This window comes from Synchiropus splendidus, chromosome 1 (genome assembly GCF_027744825.2).
Source record: "Synchiropus splendidus isolate RoL2022-P1 chromosome 1, RoL_Sspl_1.0, whole genome shotgun sequence".
Lineage (NCBI taxonomy): Eukaryota > Metazoa > Chordata > Actinopteri > Syngnathiformes > Callionymidae > Synchiropus > Synchiropus splendidus.
In genome coordinates, this window is record NC_071334.1 from 67,902,913 (window position 1) to 67,919,473 (window position 16,561).

The 16,561-nt window shown below is 42.6% G+C and overlaps 1 protein-coding gene across 12 annotated transcripts in view; it reads right to left on the minus strand.

The window, feature by feature from the left end:
• The window catches only part of dmd (dystrophin), a 230,881-nt gene that overhangs the window by 107,117 nt on the left and 107,203 nt on the right, over positions 1 to 16,561 (minus strand). For all 12 annotated transcript variants that reach the window (XM_053872553.1, XM_053872472.1, XM_053872455.1 and 9 more), the window contains exons 10-18: positions 12,870 to 12,998; positions 12,009 to 12,104; positions 11,690 to 11,788; positions 11,361 to 11,542; positions 9,188 to 9,338; positions 7,188 to 7,307; positions 4,664 to 4,765; positions 3,841 to 3,948; positions 3,582 to 3,761 (exon numbers count right to left, since the gene is read on the minus strand). In XM_053872553.1, coding sequence (XP_053728528.1) covers positions 3,582 to 3,761; positions 3,841 to 3,948; positions 4,664 to 4,765; positions 7,188 to 7,307; positions 9,188 to 9,338; positions 11,361 to 11,542; positions 11,690 to 11,788; positions 12,009 to 12,104; positions 12,870 to 12,998 — 1,167 coding nt within the window. The remainder of the gene's footprint in view (positions 1 to 3,581; positions 3,762 to 3,840; positions 3,949 to 4,663; positions 4,766 to 7,187; positions 7,308 to 9,187; positions 9,339 to 11,360; positions 11,543 to 11,689; positions 11,789 to 12,008; positions 12,105 to 12,869; positions 12,999 to 16,561) is intronic.

A 16,561-nucleotide genomic window follows, 5' to 3' on the forward strand; every position in this document is an offset into this window, starting at 1 on the left:
TGATCGCTCTATAAACAGAGCGATTATCACGCTAAGCAAAGAAGTAGCACACATGTAGCCTAGCCACAAGCGAGGCTCGTGATTTGGAACCTTTTGTGTTCTCATTTGAAAGTCAGGAGCTTAAATTGAAAACGCTACATGTAAATTTACTGTTCCCAACTTCACTTCAACGCCATGCTCACCAAAGACTCTTGGTACAGAAGTGTCGGTCACGGTGGCCTCTTGTCTATTTCTTTACTTAACACGCCTCCTATTTTAATCTTTTCAGTTCCGAACAAAAGTCACTGACTGAGAAAGAAAAAACAATACCTCTGGAACACTCATCTTGCGATGCTAACACCAGTGTGGTCGCAGAGCCAGAGGGAAAAGTTGAGTAGGGGACGAAAAGACAGATGAAGTCTAAAATAATAAGTGTAGTTTCTAGTTTTGACGTGGTCAGGAAGATGTTAAAATGGTCATTGACTTGAATTGATAAAGACAGTTGGTCAGCAGGTGGAGCTCCAGTGATCAAGACTGGACTATAGACCTATCCTTCATGGTCCACTCATTCATACATACATACATACATCAGGAAGGCCCAGCAGAGAATGTTCTTCCTGAGGCAGCTACGAAAACTACGACTGCCGTCGAAGTTGCTGGTGGAGTTCTACACAGCCATCATCCAGTCCATCCTCACCTCCTCTATCACTGTCTGGTACAACAGCGCCACCTCCAGGGACAAGAGCAGACTGCAGCGCATCGTACCTTCTGCTGAGAAGGTGATGGGTTGCAACCTGCCACCTCTTCAGGACCTGTATGTCTCCAGGACCCAGAGACGTGCAGGTGGGATCAGAGCCGACCCTTCTCACCCTGGTCATGGACTGTTTGTTCCTCTTCCCTCTGGCAGGAGGCTACGGTCCATCCAGACCAGAACCTCCCGTCACAGGAACAGCTTCTTCCCCTCGGCCGTCAGACTGTTGAATTCGTGAACAGCCTTGTTGTTATTTATTTTATTTACTTATTTATTTATTTTTATTTTACTTTATTTTATTTTATTTTATTTTATTATTTATTTACTTTTTGACTGCACATTATTCCAAAACACTTTCCTAGTAAGTGGGCTCCCCACTGACCATGGCAATAAATTTGATTCTGATTCTGATTCTGATACGACTGGAATGGACACAGCTCATTTAAAAAAAAGTCATTCTGACAATGACAATGGACGAACAATGATGCCGGTATATTCGGTTTATGAAATTATAGACATCGTTTTTTCCACAGCAGAAGCCACCACTGAAGCATAAAAAAAACTGCTCAGGTTCAGGAGGCCACAAATTGACGATGGAAAAACAGGACTGCCAAAAAACACACACGGGTCCAGGCCCTGTAGGAAACACATCCAGTTCACTGACTTCAAAACTAGCAGAAAGACTTTCGAATCCCTCTGAGAAGGACTCAGCATTTGAACCCTTCTGGATTCTAAATAGAACATCGGATTGATAACGTTGAACAGTAGATTGGAGCCTCGGGGTCCAGTGTGCTTGGATTTGATCCAGTTCAGTGTGTCTGTCAAGGATATACCATGTGCTCCGCGGATATCCGAAACACCGACACTGTGCTGGGAAAAAAATCTTGGGACGAACACTAGTGTTTTTCTTTGTTTCTTTGTTTGTCTTCTATCGTCAGAATCAGAATCAAATGTATTGCCATGGTCAGTAAAGTGTTTTGGAATAAAGGGCTGAGGGAAAATATAAAATAAAATAAAATAAACAAAGTGAGGATGTGATTAAAAATCTGGAGAGATTGTTTGAGACGACACTCGAATGATTTATCCGCTGCGCCTTCAACTTCAACTTCAGTCAGTGATGCTAGAACAGATCCCTGTGGAACCCCACTCTGCCAAGTCAGTCGGAATGTTTCTATTCACACAAATCACTGCATGTGGGTGTGTGCTTGACTTTGGCAACTCATCATCGTACATACATAGATTATACGCATCTTTTGTGCTGGACACAACAACCTCAGACTGGAGAGCAGTGGCGTGAGGCGAGGCACAAACCACTGATCTCTGAAAGAAGTGCTCTCTGTCACCAAAACACAAAGGCACAGTGGAGCCTAATGAGAGCCCAGCAGTAACCGCGAGCTTTGGGGAAGCCTTGCTGCCATGGCAACCAGTGTGTGCCCAGCAGAAGCGAGGGAACTCAATCTGCCCGCAGAGGTCAATCAGGCAATTACTTGAATCATAATGACAGACACGGCAATGAGAACGCACATGAGGATTTTAAGCGAGTGACATTCAAAAGTGAAGCTCATAACTTGAACAAACACGTCGTCCCTGGGAGGGTTCACCTCATTACAGTCATCCAAAATAGTGAGTCTCCTCTGTGCAAGCACGGAAAAACAATCTAGTATTTTATACACACACACATACACACACACTGATATTCCTATCTTTGTGGGGACCTCCCATTTCCCAGCCTCTCACCTGTTTTCATTGTCAAATTGAGGCTTGTGAGGACCGGCAAAAATGCCCCCATAAAGCAAAATGTCCCGCCAAAAAATTTATTTGCTTTCATGAATTGAAACATTTGAGGACAACTTTTAATTTCTTTTCAAGTTGAGAAGCAGCATTTGTTAAGACAAGGTTTACAAACTACCAGCTTGGCTTGCACGCATGTGTCTGGATGGAAACAAGAGGATGACTCAGACTCACTGGTGTCCCTGCTGCCTTTCAGAATCACAAGCTATTTAATCTCAGCAGGACCAGCACTGAACTCAGCCTGTGTGTGGAAGATACATTTCTCTATACACCGTAGATCAAGCGCACTGTTGACTGGGTTACTTAACAGTCAAAGCAGGTGAGAACTGCGTGGAGGCATCTTTTGCTTGAAATGGAAAAAATACATATATGACTGAAGATCATTTTTTGGAGTTTTGCAGTTTTCAGTAACCATGAATTTTCATGTCAATTGAAGAAAACAGACATTTTTTTTTGTTAATAAATGAAAAGAAATGTCATTTCGAGATTGTAAACATTCCCACAGCTTTGTCAGCAATATCCTGATGCTTTGATTTTGGACACTCATTTAGAGCATGCAAGAATCGAAGACGTTGAACTGACTTGAATGAGCTCACAATTGAGGCTTTTCACACCGACACGGATCTGGATCTGGATTCTCAGGACCTCACCTTCATGCACGTGTAAACAGAAGAGAAGTGGGAGGGCGCTCTAAACTCTACTCCAGTGGAACATACTGGCAAAAATCGCTCAAATATTCTGAAAGAGTATTTTCATTTAACAACCAAACATGCAAGGATTTATGATGATGTAGAGGCAGACATCGCAACGGAGGCATCTGGCCAAGTACGCGTGTATTGGCTGATGTGCTTTGCAGACATGTTGAATACGCACTCCAATGACGTCACAGTTCAGAAACTAACTTTTAGGGGTTCCAGCCGTGAACCAATGTTTCAGGATTGAACCAGCCGGTTCAAATTTAAATTCGGAAACCGGTGTGAAAGAACAGACCCTGTTCTCTTAATGAAAATACCAGGCACAAACACTGAGCTAACTAGTAAAACAGAGATAAGAAACATACCTGGGAGCTGCTCATTTCCAGACTCTGAACCAGTTTGTCCCAACGCTGAGCAAAGCTGTCCAGTCTTGCTTCCAGTTTGCTGGCCATTTCCTTGTTTTTGACACTGGACAGCAGGTCCTGACTCATGGAGCAAAGCTTGTCCATGGTGGGACGCTTCACCTCCAGCTCTGTCTTGATAGTCTGGTGGGAAAAAAATGATATATATTAATATATAAATAAATCGTTTTGATAATGTTTTCTGAGTTGTCAAAAAACCCACCGCAAGACGACGGAGACATGCCGCTGTCTCCACTTGATCCTTCGGGTTGGAGGTCTTGAGTGAGCGAACTTGTTCTTCTTTTTGTGTCAGCCAGGAGTCAAACAAGCACTGCAGGGATGAGAGGAGAAGCAAGGCAGGGAGGGAGGAGGGGAGAGACTGAAATAAATGCCCTACTACAATGTATATGTGGATGGTCGGTTAAACTCCTCGCTGGATTAGAACACCTTGCATCTGAAGCTCCTTAATTGAAGCCCGACAAAGGTCTGGCAGAAGCACAAGGAGCTGTTGCATTTAATGAATTAATTGTCTTAAGGAATTCAGTGGTCTGAAGGTAGCGAACCTTCTTTCATGACAATCCTGCTGCAAGATTGACAGCAGTCACCGAAACACAATAAAATAAAATAAATAAATAACAATGCATTTTTAAAGGCAGAAAGAAAATAAGAAAATAACTTTGAAAATGACTTGACTCCAACTGGGTTCCATTAACATATGGATAAAGATATGTTTATAAGAAAAACTATTTAGTTGCTAACACAAGTCTGTTTCAATCCAAATTCGCTGCCAGTGAGGAGCACACAGTAACACCAACAATCGTCTCATACATTTCAGCCGAACCAAGAAGTGAAGCCTGACCACTGAGTGGAAACAAGCTTCTGTGGATTTCTTGTGTTTCGGCTTGCCTAATATGCCAAGCCACGCTTCCTCTGCACTCATTTTTGGAGAATTGTTTTTTCCAACTTTTCCAAAACCTTTGGTCACTGAATTTTTAACCTTTTTTCTTAGTATTTTTTCCTCTAAAAAACTGAGAGTTCGGATGCACCTGTTCGTTTGTGAAGTGCTGCCATTTTAGTAAAATCTCTTGGAGCAAAATCCAGCGTTCTTCTGTCCATCGACAAATGGCTGCCCAGCGGTCACCTAGCACCTGCGAACGCACAAAGACACACACAAAATCGGTTGACATGAATGCGGGGATAGTCACATTTACTTTATGTTGAATGTTTTTTTTTCTAACTGCAGATTGGATCCAGCATAGTTTCATTCTCCAATGAATGAGAACTCAACATCTGGTCGATGGAAGACTCGGACCCTGAAACCTCCACAGACAATGACAGATGTATCATACTTAAAAAAAAAAAAAAATTGACTTGTTCTCTTACCCTGAATAATGATATCTGAAAAGTCATTGTGGATATTTGCGGCACGCAGCCACAGAAGGTCATTTTGTCACTCACTCTTCATGAATGTTTTGAGTGGGAGTAACTACAGATCAATATGTTCTGATATTAACCTGCAGAGGCATCAAGTGTCCCTCCGGACTGAAGAGCAAATAGCATCCGTTAAAGGTGATGTATAAAGCTCACAATACGGGCCTTCAAATTGACATTCGATCCCAAAAGAGTACTTGAATGCCTTTTCATAAAACACACCATCAATCTTCACTCGTGCATCGGAAAAGGACGGATTTTCGCCGCACATCAGACCACGCCCTCCATTGTGTTTGGTCACATCCACATTTTAAGTACTTAAGTAGGAATTGTTACTCAGGGTTAAAGAGAATTATTATTATTATTATTATCATTATTATTATTAGTAATAGTAGTAGTAGTAGGAGTAGAATCTGTTTATTTTTTATTACGAATTATGTGCTACATTCCCATTTGTTTTGTTTATTTTTGTGATTTGTTTTGATGACTCACACCCATGGTTTTTTTTTTTTTTTTTTGGATTAGACGGCCTGGGGATTTAACTCCAACTCTATACAATGAATAAATATGTATTGCGAGATCATTAGCATACAGTACACGTGAGGTTGGGGGGGTGCAGCAGTCGTAGTGTTGGCTCAGTGTCAGCTCAGAAAATGCTTTTGACTGAGGCACCAATGACCCGGAATGCACAACAGGGAGCTTTGGCCCGCGGCCACACTGGTTAATTGACAAGATTAATGTCACTTTATTACTAGCAGAAAACTTTACTACTGCTCTGTTAGAAAGTGCATTAAAAAAAACCCTGCTCTTTAAGTAACTCAAGGCATTCAACTATTTTCTGAGGAGCTAATAGGAGGCAATCTTTAACCCCCCTGGGTTCGGCAGTTACCCGAGGATGAAAAGTGATCCAGCAATCTGGGCACCACAGAAGCCTGACGCGCGGCAGCTGAAGACGGCCTCCCTTTATCCCTCTGAACAGAGCCATCAGGGCGACAGAACACCCGAGAGCACGGTCAGGTCAAGTCAGGGAGAGAGGGAATTAAAAGACAATGACGTGCAAAAAAAAAGGCAGATTGAAAGTGGAGAAGGAGAGCGAGAGCCCAGCAGGTTAATCCTGAAGTGAACGTCCTGTAATTAATCAAGTGACAATTCAACAGCAGCAGGGAACCAGGGAAGACACCGGCGATTTGCATTCCACGTGCCAGCACAGCGCTCCATCTCTCTTCTGTTCTGGGGACTATTAAATGTGGCTGCAGGGAGAACAGCAGCCTCAGATGTTGGGAAACAGTCAAACAGCTTGCTTCCTGTCTGATGATGACTCATCATAGCATGTTCAACACAACGTTTTTTCCATTATAAAGTCAAGCCTTATTTATTACTCATGTATATTCTGTGCTTTCCTTGCCGGTGCTTGTCAGCCGCAGTTCAATCTTCGCTTCGACTCTTCGCAGCTCTGCGACTGAAGCCTAATGCCGACCAACAATGAGGTCGCGGTGCGTGGAAAATAGAATGAATGAAAGTCAATCTGAGCCCTCGCACCAAATCTGATGTGCTGGATTGAATTCGATTTTTTGCCAGTCAAGCTGGAGTTGAGAGGATCGTTGTTGCAGGAGGTAGGAAAATAAAAGTATAAGAGCATCTGGATTTTCAAAATAAAATCCGGCAGCAAAGTGCTCACGGTGCTTTGGAGGTGCTGGATTGGTGTGAGTCCGGCTCCAGTCTCATTGTAAAAAGTTAAAAAAGGATTCTTTATGAAATGGATTTACGAGCTCATCCCTTAAGTTCCATGTACAAACCAGCAGAAGTTGAAAAAATCCCAGCTTGTTTTCTGGCCATTCATCAGAGCCATGACAGAGTTAGCCACACAAACAGAGAGAAGCCTTGGCACTCGGCCGGACGCAGTGATGAACACAGCAGCAGCAGCAGCAGCAGCAGCAGAGCTGTTCCTCTCGAAGAAGTTTTAATCATAACACGATAATGAAGACAAACACACATCCTGCTCAGTGTCTTTGCCTGAGCAAACAGGTGTTCAGTACTTGAACTGAGAGTTTAAATAACTGACAATTGAGATGGGCAGTTAATGTCTCATTTACATGAGCACGGAGGACAATGAGAACCATTTAAATACCATTTGCTCACCTGAAGTTTACTTTCCAAGGCAGCAGTGGCGCTGTCTCCGCTGTTCTCATCCACTACCACCACCATGTGGGTCAGAGAGTTCACTCTTACTTGCTCCAACTCCAGGTCCTCCTGTAGTAACTGAAAAGCACGACATACTTTTTAACAGCAGAAAGTGTTTTGCTCTAATGTTTTGTCTACACATTGTGCACGGCTGGCTGGTGTAAGCATCAAAGGTCAAGGGATATACGCCCACCGTCCGCCACCAACAGCTTGTCAACAGGAACATAACTGAGCTTCAGGTGGCATGACCTTGTCACCAGTGCGCTCATGTCCCTCCAACTATTTTCCAGTTATCATCGTATTCAGGTTAAACTGGAAATTGGAATCAGTGGCCCAAGACCCTAAATCCATGTATGTGTACAAAAATAAATGATTGTCACTCTTTCTTTATATGAATGCAGAAGGATTTAAACTAAAATGGAAGAAGTACTGAAATAAAGCTAGAGCAAACTCAATCACTGTACAAACAAACCAGAGCCAAACATCTACCCCAGGCAAGTAAAATAAATACATTAGTTATAAAAGGAAATAAAATACATATATAATTAGATGAATAAAAGTATATCAGCATCTCATTTATCCATCGGTCAGACAGTTTTGGAATCGGAAAATAACGTATTCTTTCCAGAACTTCATGCGGTGTCATTCTATTCAACCACTTGGCGACTCCACAAATATTTTCTTTTTTTTTCCACGACTGAGAAATGCATCTTTTAACCTCACACACTTGAGCAATAATCTTTTATATTTGTGGAGCGTAAAATTAGCGTTTGTAACGAAGTATCCAAGGAGCAAAGTGCCCACACTTGAATTTGGGAAAAGCCAGATCACAGAAATGAGTCAGCAATTGCTTCCCTCTCTTAACATGCATGAAAGAAAAGCTGTTTTGCTCTCCATCCGCTCGCTCAGCTTCACAACCACCCCGCGAATGAGGATTCTAGTAGCTGTGGATCGCTTGGAAATATGGTCAAATGAAACAACAGCAATATGAAAGAAGAAAATAGAAAGTAGAAAGTCAACAAATGAGAATTTTATAAAATGTAGAAAATGGTCAACTGTTCCTTGTAGGTGTCAAACTGTGCTGACAGTGTTTTGTATTGTGTATCAGCAAAGCAAACCTAGGCCACATTTACATGAACATTTTCATGTGTATTGGCCTCATGAAAACTTTTCCTCTCTGACAATAATAGCTTTTGGAAAACTTATCGTTTGTGTTGCCTTGTCCACTAGAAAACTGAGTGTTAAGTTCTCATTTGTTGGCAACTGATCATGTCAGAAGCGTCCTCCGAGCAGAGCATGTGTCTCCGCAGACACTGAAGGGTCGCTGGTGATGCCACCTCAATTTTACTGCAGCGCAAAACTATTATAAACTAAAAGAACTGTTTGATCTTATCATTAGGTGATGTAATCATTTGGAGAGACACACAGTACGAACAGGTTATTAAAACCAACAGCGAATCTCAGTCTCAGTCTCAGACAGAGTGTCTTATAGTTAAAATATGACTCATTTTTACCAAAACACAAACACTTTTGGACACAGCTGGAGGAGTGCACGGACATCTGATGATGATGGAAAAAGATGGCACGTGGATGACATTCTTTTTCAGGACAGAATGGGGAAATATTTGTTTCTCAAAACACCCAGCAAACATAGTACATGTACAGTAAATGTAGCATCAGTGTGAGCTGTAAGTAGTAGTGGCGCTGTCCTTGGTGCTGAAACAGCTTTTACTTCAAATGCTGCCATTGTCTGAGCCAAAATGGTTACCACACATCTATCCGCTAAATATAAATGCAGGTCATTTCAAGAGTTTCACTCATTCACACATCCACAATGATACTGTCTAGTGAAACACAGTGCAACACCTGAATGTCTTGTATGTTACGTATGTTTAACACCTCTGTTTGAAGTGATCTTTGCATTGTTGACCAGCCTTGTGTCGTCACCAGCAACTCACCTTGTGCTCCTCCACCTGATGCTTGATGTTCTCCAGGTCCGGACCCAAAGGCTGGTCGCCCATCCTCTTGATCCGTGCTTCAGTCACATCCAGCCAGTCGGTGAGCTGCTGCAACTGCTGGTGCTGCAGGTTCATGAGAACCTCGTGGAGTCTGCAAAACCAAGCACACAAAAAAGCCCGCTCTCATCCAAGTCCAGAGTGACTTCAAAAACAAAAAGCTCTTCAGAACTTCCAACAAGGGTAGAGGATGAGTAGATGAATGGCTGCTGCATACTGATGCTCAGAGTATTGATCAGAGAGAGTGTTATGATAAAAGCCACAAACACTGCTCCGGCGTCCATGGCGGCAGCAGAGCAGACTCCTGCTGTCTTATCGTGGCGGTATTAGCTAGTCAGGGCCGTGTCTGCGAGGCTCTGGGCACGAATCAACAAGATTATCAGAGGCGATAGCTGAACAGTTAATTAAATTTGGCTCAGTGTCAGTTATCGTTGGACTCAACATAATGAGAACCACCGCGGCCTTTGTGTCCATGAACGTCTGCAGGAAAGTTTATTGATATAACGGGATAAGACGGAACTAAATTACACAAGTAAAACCATTTGGCTATTGTTTACACATGTTGGGTTCAATTTTACGTTGAAATGAAAATGAGATAAACCAGACAAAGGAAGGGACAAGGCGTAAGAACCGAAAAGTTTTCCTGCCAGCTCACTTTAGTTCAGACTTGTCCAAAAACTAAAGCAGTAAATGGAATGATGGTTTGTAATATAAATAAGTATAAATTATGCGAGTAACCAGACCTAAAGGATTTTGGCAACCTCACCCAAAAGCGTCTCTCCGGTCGGCTAAAATGCATTTTGAACGCTATGAAGTGTTTCCTAATATTTATCTCTTATTTATCTTTTAAACGGAAAACTGAAAATTCACCGGGTAACAAAGGCTCGGCTCAGTCAACATGCAGAAAGTGGTTTGACGTCAAAGGACACAGATGAGCTCTGCATTCATGATGAAACCGACACTCTCGATATGCCGTTTTTCACATCCTGAATTTGGCAGAGCTCTATCTTGGGCAGGTCTTGTGAGGGACGCAGCAATAAAAAATAAAAAAATCCAAACACTGAGCACTTTGAAATTGACATGCTGGAGTGTTTATTTACAGTTTTGTTATGCAGCCTAATCAACAAGAAGTGTTTGCAGCCAATTAAGGCGCATCTTGAACAGCACCGAGTGAAAATATTGCAGCAGACTGTTGCCAATACAGTGTAAATTCTTTTAACACCAAAGTCTCAAAATTCCAAAAAAGCCACTTAAACCACCCAAGGCGCGAATATGGAGCCTTCCATCTGAGAAGAATCTGAGAAAGTTCAGAGTCAACACAGATGGAGGGGACGAGGGAGGCTGTAGTTTCATAGTGGAAGTATAACATGGAGCAAGAGAGCGAATTATACTGACTCAAATTATGAGGAGGAATATTCAGCCGTACAGCGAGACACAAAGCACCGTTGCTTCTGTGCCTAGTGACAGAGTCCGTCAGCCTGTCCACAAGCAGCACATACTGCTTATTGCTGCTTATTAGAAATGAACACATGGGAGAAAATACTGTGTGAATAGTGGTGGTACCAGCCGATGTGTTCAATGAGGATCAGTGTCGATGTTGTTGACAATGGACAGACTGGATCTGAGAACTGTAAGAGTTCTGCAATAGTCCATGGCTGTCTACACTGGTGACGTCGTGATATAAAAATGAGAAGACTGAATTTGCTCTCTTCCCAAACTTTGGGTCGGACTGAAGATTGCTGTTTTACAATGTGCCTTAACCATTTTTAAGCCAAAGCCTTTTGAAATAGTGATCATTCAAAATGGATCATTCCATTGAAAAAACTAGAGAGTTAATACACACCTTGTTCACCAGTTTTCTCAACCCTTTTGTGCTAAAAAAAGAAAAAATAAGCTCCCGGAGCAAGCCAAGAAATATAAAAGGTTTTCAGCTACTAACAGATGATACTCTTGAGGAACCTTTTTTAAATATATAGTTATAGTTTCAGAGCCATTTTTAATTATCTATGACAATTTATGTATCTTTGCGTGGGTTTCTTAGCAATTTGAACATCATTTAAACACAACACTCTGAGCAGAAAAACAACAAAGACAGAGGGGGAGTCTCGTGATGTACCTGCTCTGCCTTTCCATGCTTGCCACTCTTAAATGTTCCCATCTGGAGTTCAACAAGTTCATCTGCTCTCTGACTTCAGAGTCCTCGTCATCAGTCAGGTTCCCCTCAGCCAGCAGGGCGGCGCCGGCCCGCAGCACCCGTCCAACGCTCCCCTGATGGGTGGTGAGCTCCACCATGTAGCCCTGGTGAGAGTGAGCCACATCATTTCTCTGTCTCCTCCTCAAACATCAACATTCAGGGTCCCATGTGTGAGCAGCTAACATCTGCACCTGACTGCTGTAACACCGACAGTGAGAGTGCAGCTGAAGCATCGCCACTTTTCATCTCACCTCATGAGTGTGGAACTGCTCCTTCACCTCCTCTACTTGGTTAGAAATAGGTGGCTGAGCCTGCAGTCCATCTTCCGCAGACAGGAGCCATGTCAACACCTGAAAGGTTGGGAAAACAAGGAAACTGTGAAAAACTTTAATAAAGGTGTAACCAGTCACCAGAATTACAGTACATAAAAACAACCTCAATGATGATGAATAGCAGTAGCAGTGAGGAAAAGGAAAAAAACATTTTTTTCTTTTAATTGGACCAACAGAAACATAAAAAAAGATTCAGAGCACAAAACTCAAATCTGTTTAGTCTGCGATGACTGATCACCTCTTCCAGTGCAGCTTGGTAGCTCTCCAGACTGGTGGACCCTGGTGGTAGCGGACTGAGGCCTCGCTGCAGCTCCTCCTGACCCGGGCTCAGGAACTGGACGGGAGACAGGTGAAATCAGATAGAGGCGAACAAGGACAGAAAGAACATGAAAGTGAGGCAACAGGATTGAAAGGTAAACAGAAGATGGAGCGAGATAAAATGAGGCTTGTGAAGTGCCAGTGCACATCTCTGGCTCCATGTCCAACCTAACAACTTGTCCCTGTTCTCCTGGTGTCTCTCTCAATGTGTGTCCACTATGGATCTGGACACTAACAACTTCTTTCTTTTTATCTTGGCTCCTCACCCCCCCTTCACGCTCTCTTCCTCTCTCTGGTAATAAGGTCCGGAAAAGATTTGCACGGCACATCCCCGCTGCTGATAACTGCCCTGCTCCAGTCAACGGCCTTCTCGCTTCATATCTCCATTGTGTCGCACGTTTACGCCGCTAGATAAGGTAGAGCTGAACATGCGTCCTGTTTTATTAGTTATTACACCAAGGATAGCTTTTATTCACGCGTCGCATTTCTCCCCGGATTCTGAAGAACTGAGAAATGCTTGTCTTAGAAACAAATCCATAAGTTTAAAGATATATTTTGGTTATTGTCTGAGCACAAGCCTGTGATAGGTACCTGCTTTTGGGGAGTATTTTATTGTCATGAGTTCGACGTAACAAAAACTCACACAGGTAAAGGGGAGCAAATATTGTCAAGACATACAAAAAAAAAAAGTATTTTTATGTGAGGAAATGTTTTTATCACACAGGAAGACAAGCTCAGCCTGTGACAGACGGCGTGAGTGTTAGCGTCGCAAGACACGGACCTGCTCAGTAAACCGCCTCCTCTTTTGCTCAGGCGACTTGACATACGCAGCTTGGGTGTAGGCATAGCTTTTATAGCGAGGCTGAGGGGAGGGGCTCCGCACTCGCCCCTGAGCCACGCTCACTGTGATCTGAGAGAGAGACACAACATGTAGAGATGGGTGAGACAGGACAGGGAAAATGAAGAAAAGCACACAACACAAACAGAACCAGAAGCAGAATGAGGAAATACAGGCCACACCAAAAACACCCAACGTGAAGGAAAAAAAGTGGCATGAATAATCAAACAGCTCCTTTTCCGTCCAAATGTCAAGTTAATTTTAGGTGAACTTTTGAGCCCGCTTTGCAAAATAATGAGATTTTGGTTTGGTTTCCATCAGGAAACGCATTTCGCAGAGGCCCACTCAACTACACGCTAGTAGGTGTTTGCTTTACTCCTGGAGTTAATTAGGTTTCGTGATTAAATCTGCCCGAAGATCAAAACAGAGCAGCTTCCTCTGACTGACTGACACAAGGCTGTATACACAGATGTGAACGAAATAGACATTTGTTTTCGTTTACATTTCTTTTTATGGAAACTATGTCCAAGAATAAGTCGTGTCACGAAACATGGGTGAAGGAAACACAATGTCAAGAGTCGGTTTCAATCACATTTTGTTTGTTTGTTTGTTTTGGCAAACAAACAATGAGTGATGTTTGAAGAAAACAAGTCTAGAAGGTTCACTTCCTTAACACGGTTGAATCAGACGAAAAGCTGAAATATACATGCACCATTAAAAAAAGAAAAAAAAAAGGTTTGGTCAACATCATCATCGAAGAACATGAAACAGTTTACTTATGTGTCTCTGGCAAAAATGACAAACATTATTTTGCAACAAAGCACAATTGTGCACACACGTCTTAAATCTACTCACAATCTCATGGATTGCTTTGACTCTACATTGGTATAAAACTAATGTAGGCAAAATAAATAATAGGGTTTGGAACACGCACATCATTCAATTTTACTTTATCTTCTGCTGAAGAGATTTTGATTCTTCAGGAAGTCTTTGAAGGAAATCCACAGACATGATTTAATGATGCTGATACAAGCGAGGCGGAGATAAATGATGTGTTGCTCAGAGTAGTTGCAGATGGATTAAAAAAAAAAAACACAAGAAAAGCAAAAACACTCCGGTAAGCTTCAATCTCACCATCCACCCAGAACACCTCAGAAACACCTAATTACTGAGCTGAAAATATGAAAACATTCTGTGTTTCCTCTGGTGGAGATCAGAGACTTGCAGCACTTAGGGAAACAATGCATCACTCTCCGTCATTTATCGACAAACCAAGAGAGTTGATGTGGGTTTGAGAGCGTTTACCGCTCCACCAGAAGTCTCCGGAGCACAGCCTGTAACTTCCTGGAAACTTCAGGTTTGGCAGGTGGATGTAGAGCAGGAGTTATCAGAGCACATATTTCCCAACTCTAAAAACCAAACATCTGATGAAGCTTGGCAACAGCAAGCCAATGCAGCTAACACGATGGGTGCCGACATGGAAACATTAGAAAAAGCTATTCCCTCTACAGATCCTGAATGAAACCATAAACACGCGGTGAATTACACTGCGCTGCTAACATGTCGAAACGCATGAAACTCAGGGAATCACGGGCTTCACCAGCGGATTTTCCACGGCCATCAACAGAAGATTAAAATGAATTCTTACAATAATGTGGTATTGAATGGTTGTAGATATCCGTTGTGTATTCGCCTATTCTGTGTACAGTACTGACTGTACAGAATATTGCTTATTTCATAAACATAAGTGCCCATCGACGGAGGACTCTGAACTGAGAACTGAGTCTGTAGCATACAGTGTTCAGTATTCAATTTCTGTATTTTTTTTTCTACGGCGAAAGGTAGATGGAATCTCATAAGCATTACAACAAGAGGTGTTGTTTTTGATCCATCCAGTCGTGCCCTGTGTGCATCAGTGCATCATACATTCGACCTGGATCCATCACGACAACACTGCAATTGTTGTCCAGGTCTTCAAGTATAATGCTTCCAGGGTGAAACTGTCTGGAGCCTGCCATCATCCGCAAGTGGAAATCAGAGCAGTGTGCATTAGCAGCGCAGCCTCAAAAAGAAGAAAACACCTGCAGAGTCTGCTCTATAGGCGATGAATTAAAAATCATCCTACTCTGATGTTCATCATTATAATAATAAGAAGGTAGGTAAAATGTTTACAGGGCACTCAGCCAAGTTTGGCAGCTATACATTGATGCACCTGGATCGCAACAAAGTCATGGACATTCAGCTGTTTCAGGTGAGATAGGGTTATTTACAAAGACCATCAGAATATGTCTGGATGGGATCTGTTTTTTACAGAGCAATGAGGTCGGATGTAGGGTTTAAATGGAGAAGGAGGGAGTGAAAAGGTGTTTTGATTTCCAGGCAAAAAAGAAGGTCACCGTGGACTACATTGTGACTGGCAAAGAATGAGTTGTGCTTCGCAGGTGGCTGCTAGCAATAAAGAAATCACACGTACTGGACTAGTGGACAGTTACATCGCCGAAGCAAACAGAACATCCTTTTGGTTTGAAAACACTTTTTGGCCCAAAGTTAAAAATACCACAACAAACATATCATTTGTTTCCAGCACAAGTTCCCCAAACAAACATGGCACCGCTGCCACAGTCTTCATCCTGGGCAGCCTATGCATATGCTGATGTGTAATACCTAAGCTTACTGCCAGGAGTGTTCCCTCGTGTATCGCGGGGGTTATGTTCCAGGACCACACGTGACAGCAGAAGCACCACAATGGAAGGAAGTATCAGCACCATAATGTCACCCAGAGTTGACTAACTACTAATGTCATTATAGAGCGTCTTCTTTAAAGTAACATTTTTAAAACTATGATGCAGAAAAAAAACATTCTCCAGTATCTGAGTTCTCAAAGCGCGGATGGAGCTGATCAAAGATCAACACTCATCGGTGCAGACGCACAGGTGGAGCATTTTTACGGCACGATGCGAACAATGCCTCCACACAGTGTTTTATTGTGACATTTTCCCGGATTCACATCACTTTTCAGTGCTGTTTTCCAGTCTCAACGCTCCCTAAAAAATGGAATAGTCACTGATTTGAGGCTGAGCGGAGGTTTGACACTGCGCCGTGAATCGGGGAGAACCTACCTTCCTGTCATGCATACCTGCGACGACCCTCAAATACTTGAGAGTTGACAGCCTTGTTAAACCCATGATCCACGTAATCCGTGGAACATAGTGAGGAACACTGTAGCAGGTGTTAGGAGTTGTCCTGAGCCAGTATTTGTACAAGTACAAGTATGAGTACAGCGAAATAGGTCAGTATTAGTGAATGAACCAATATTGGTATCAGTATCAGGACATCCACAGATAGAGCTTTGGAAATACAATAGGAATAACATTTTGAATTTTGTTTTGATGTGAAGGTACTATATCAATATGTGAGATCTCATAACTGAAAGAGCACAATAGGTTGAGGATGACAAGCCAACACTTGGAGCACAAATGTCACTGGTGGTGAAGCGGTTTAACCGCAAGGCCTGGCGTCAATTTTCACCACAATCTGTTTGACTGACTGCTGTGTCTTCATTGAGTGAAGGGAAGCTCCTTAAAGAAGGTAGTTGCTGTCTCACTGTCAGTCGGGTTTTTCATTCACCACTAAAT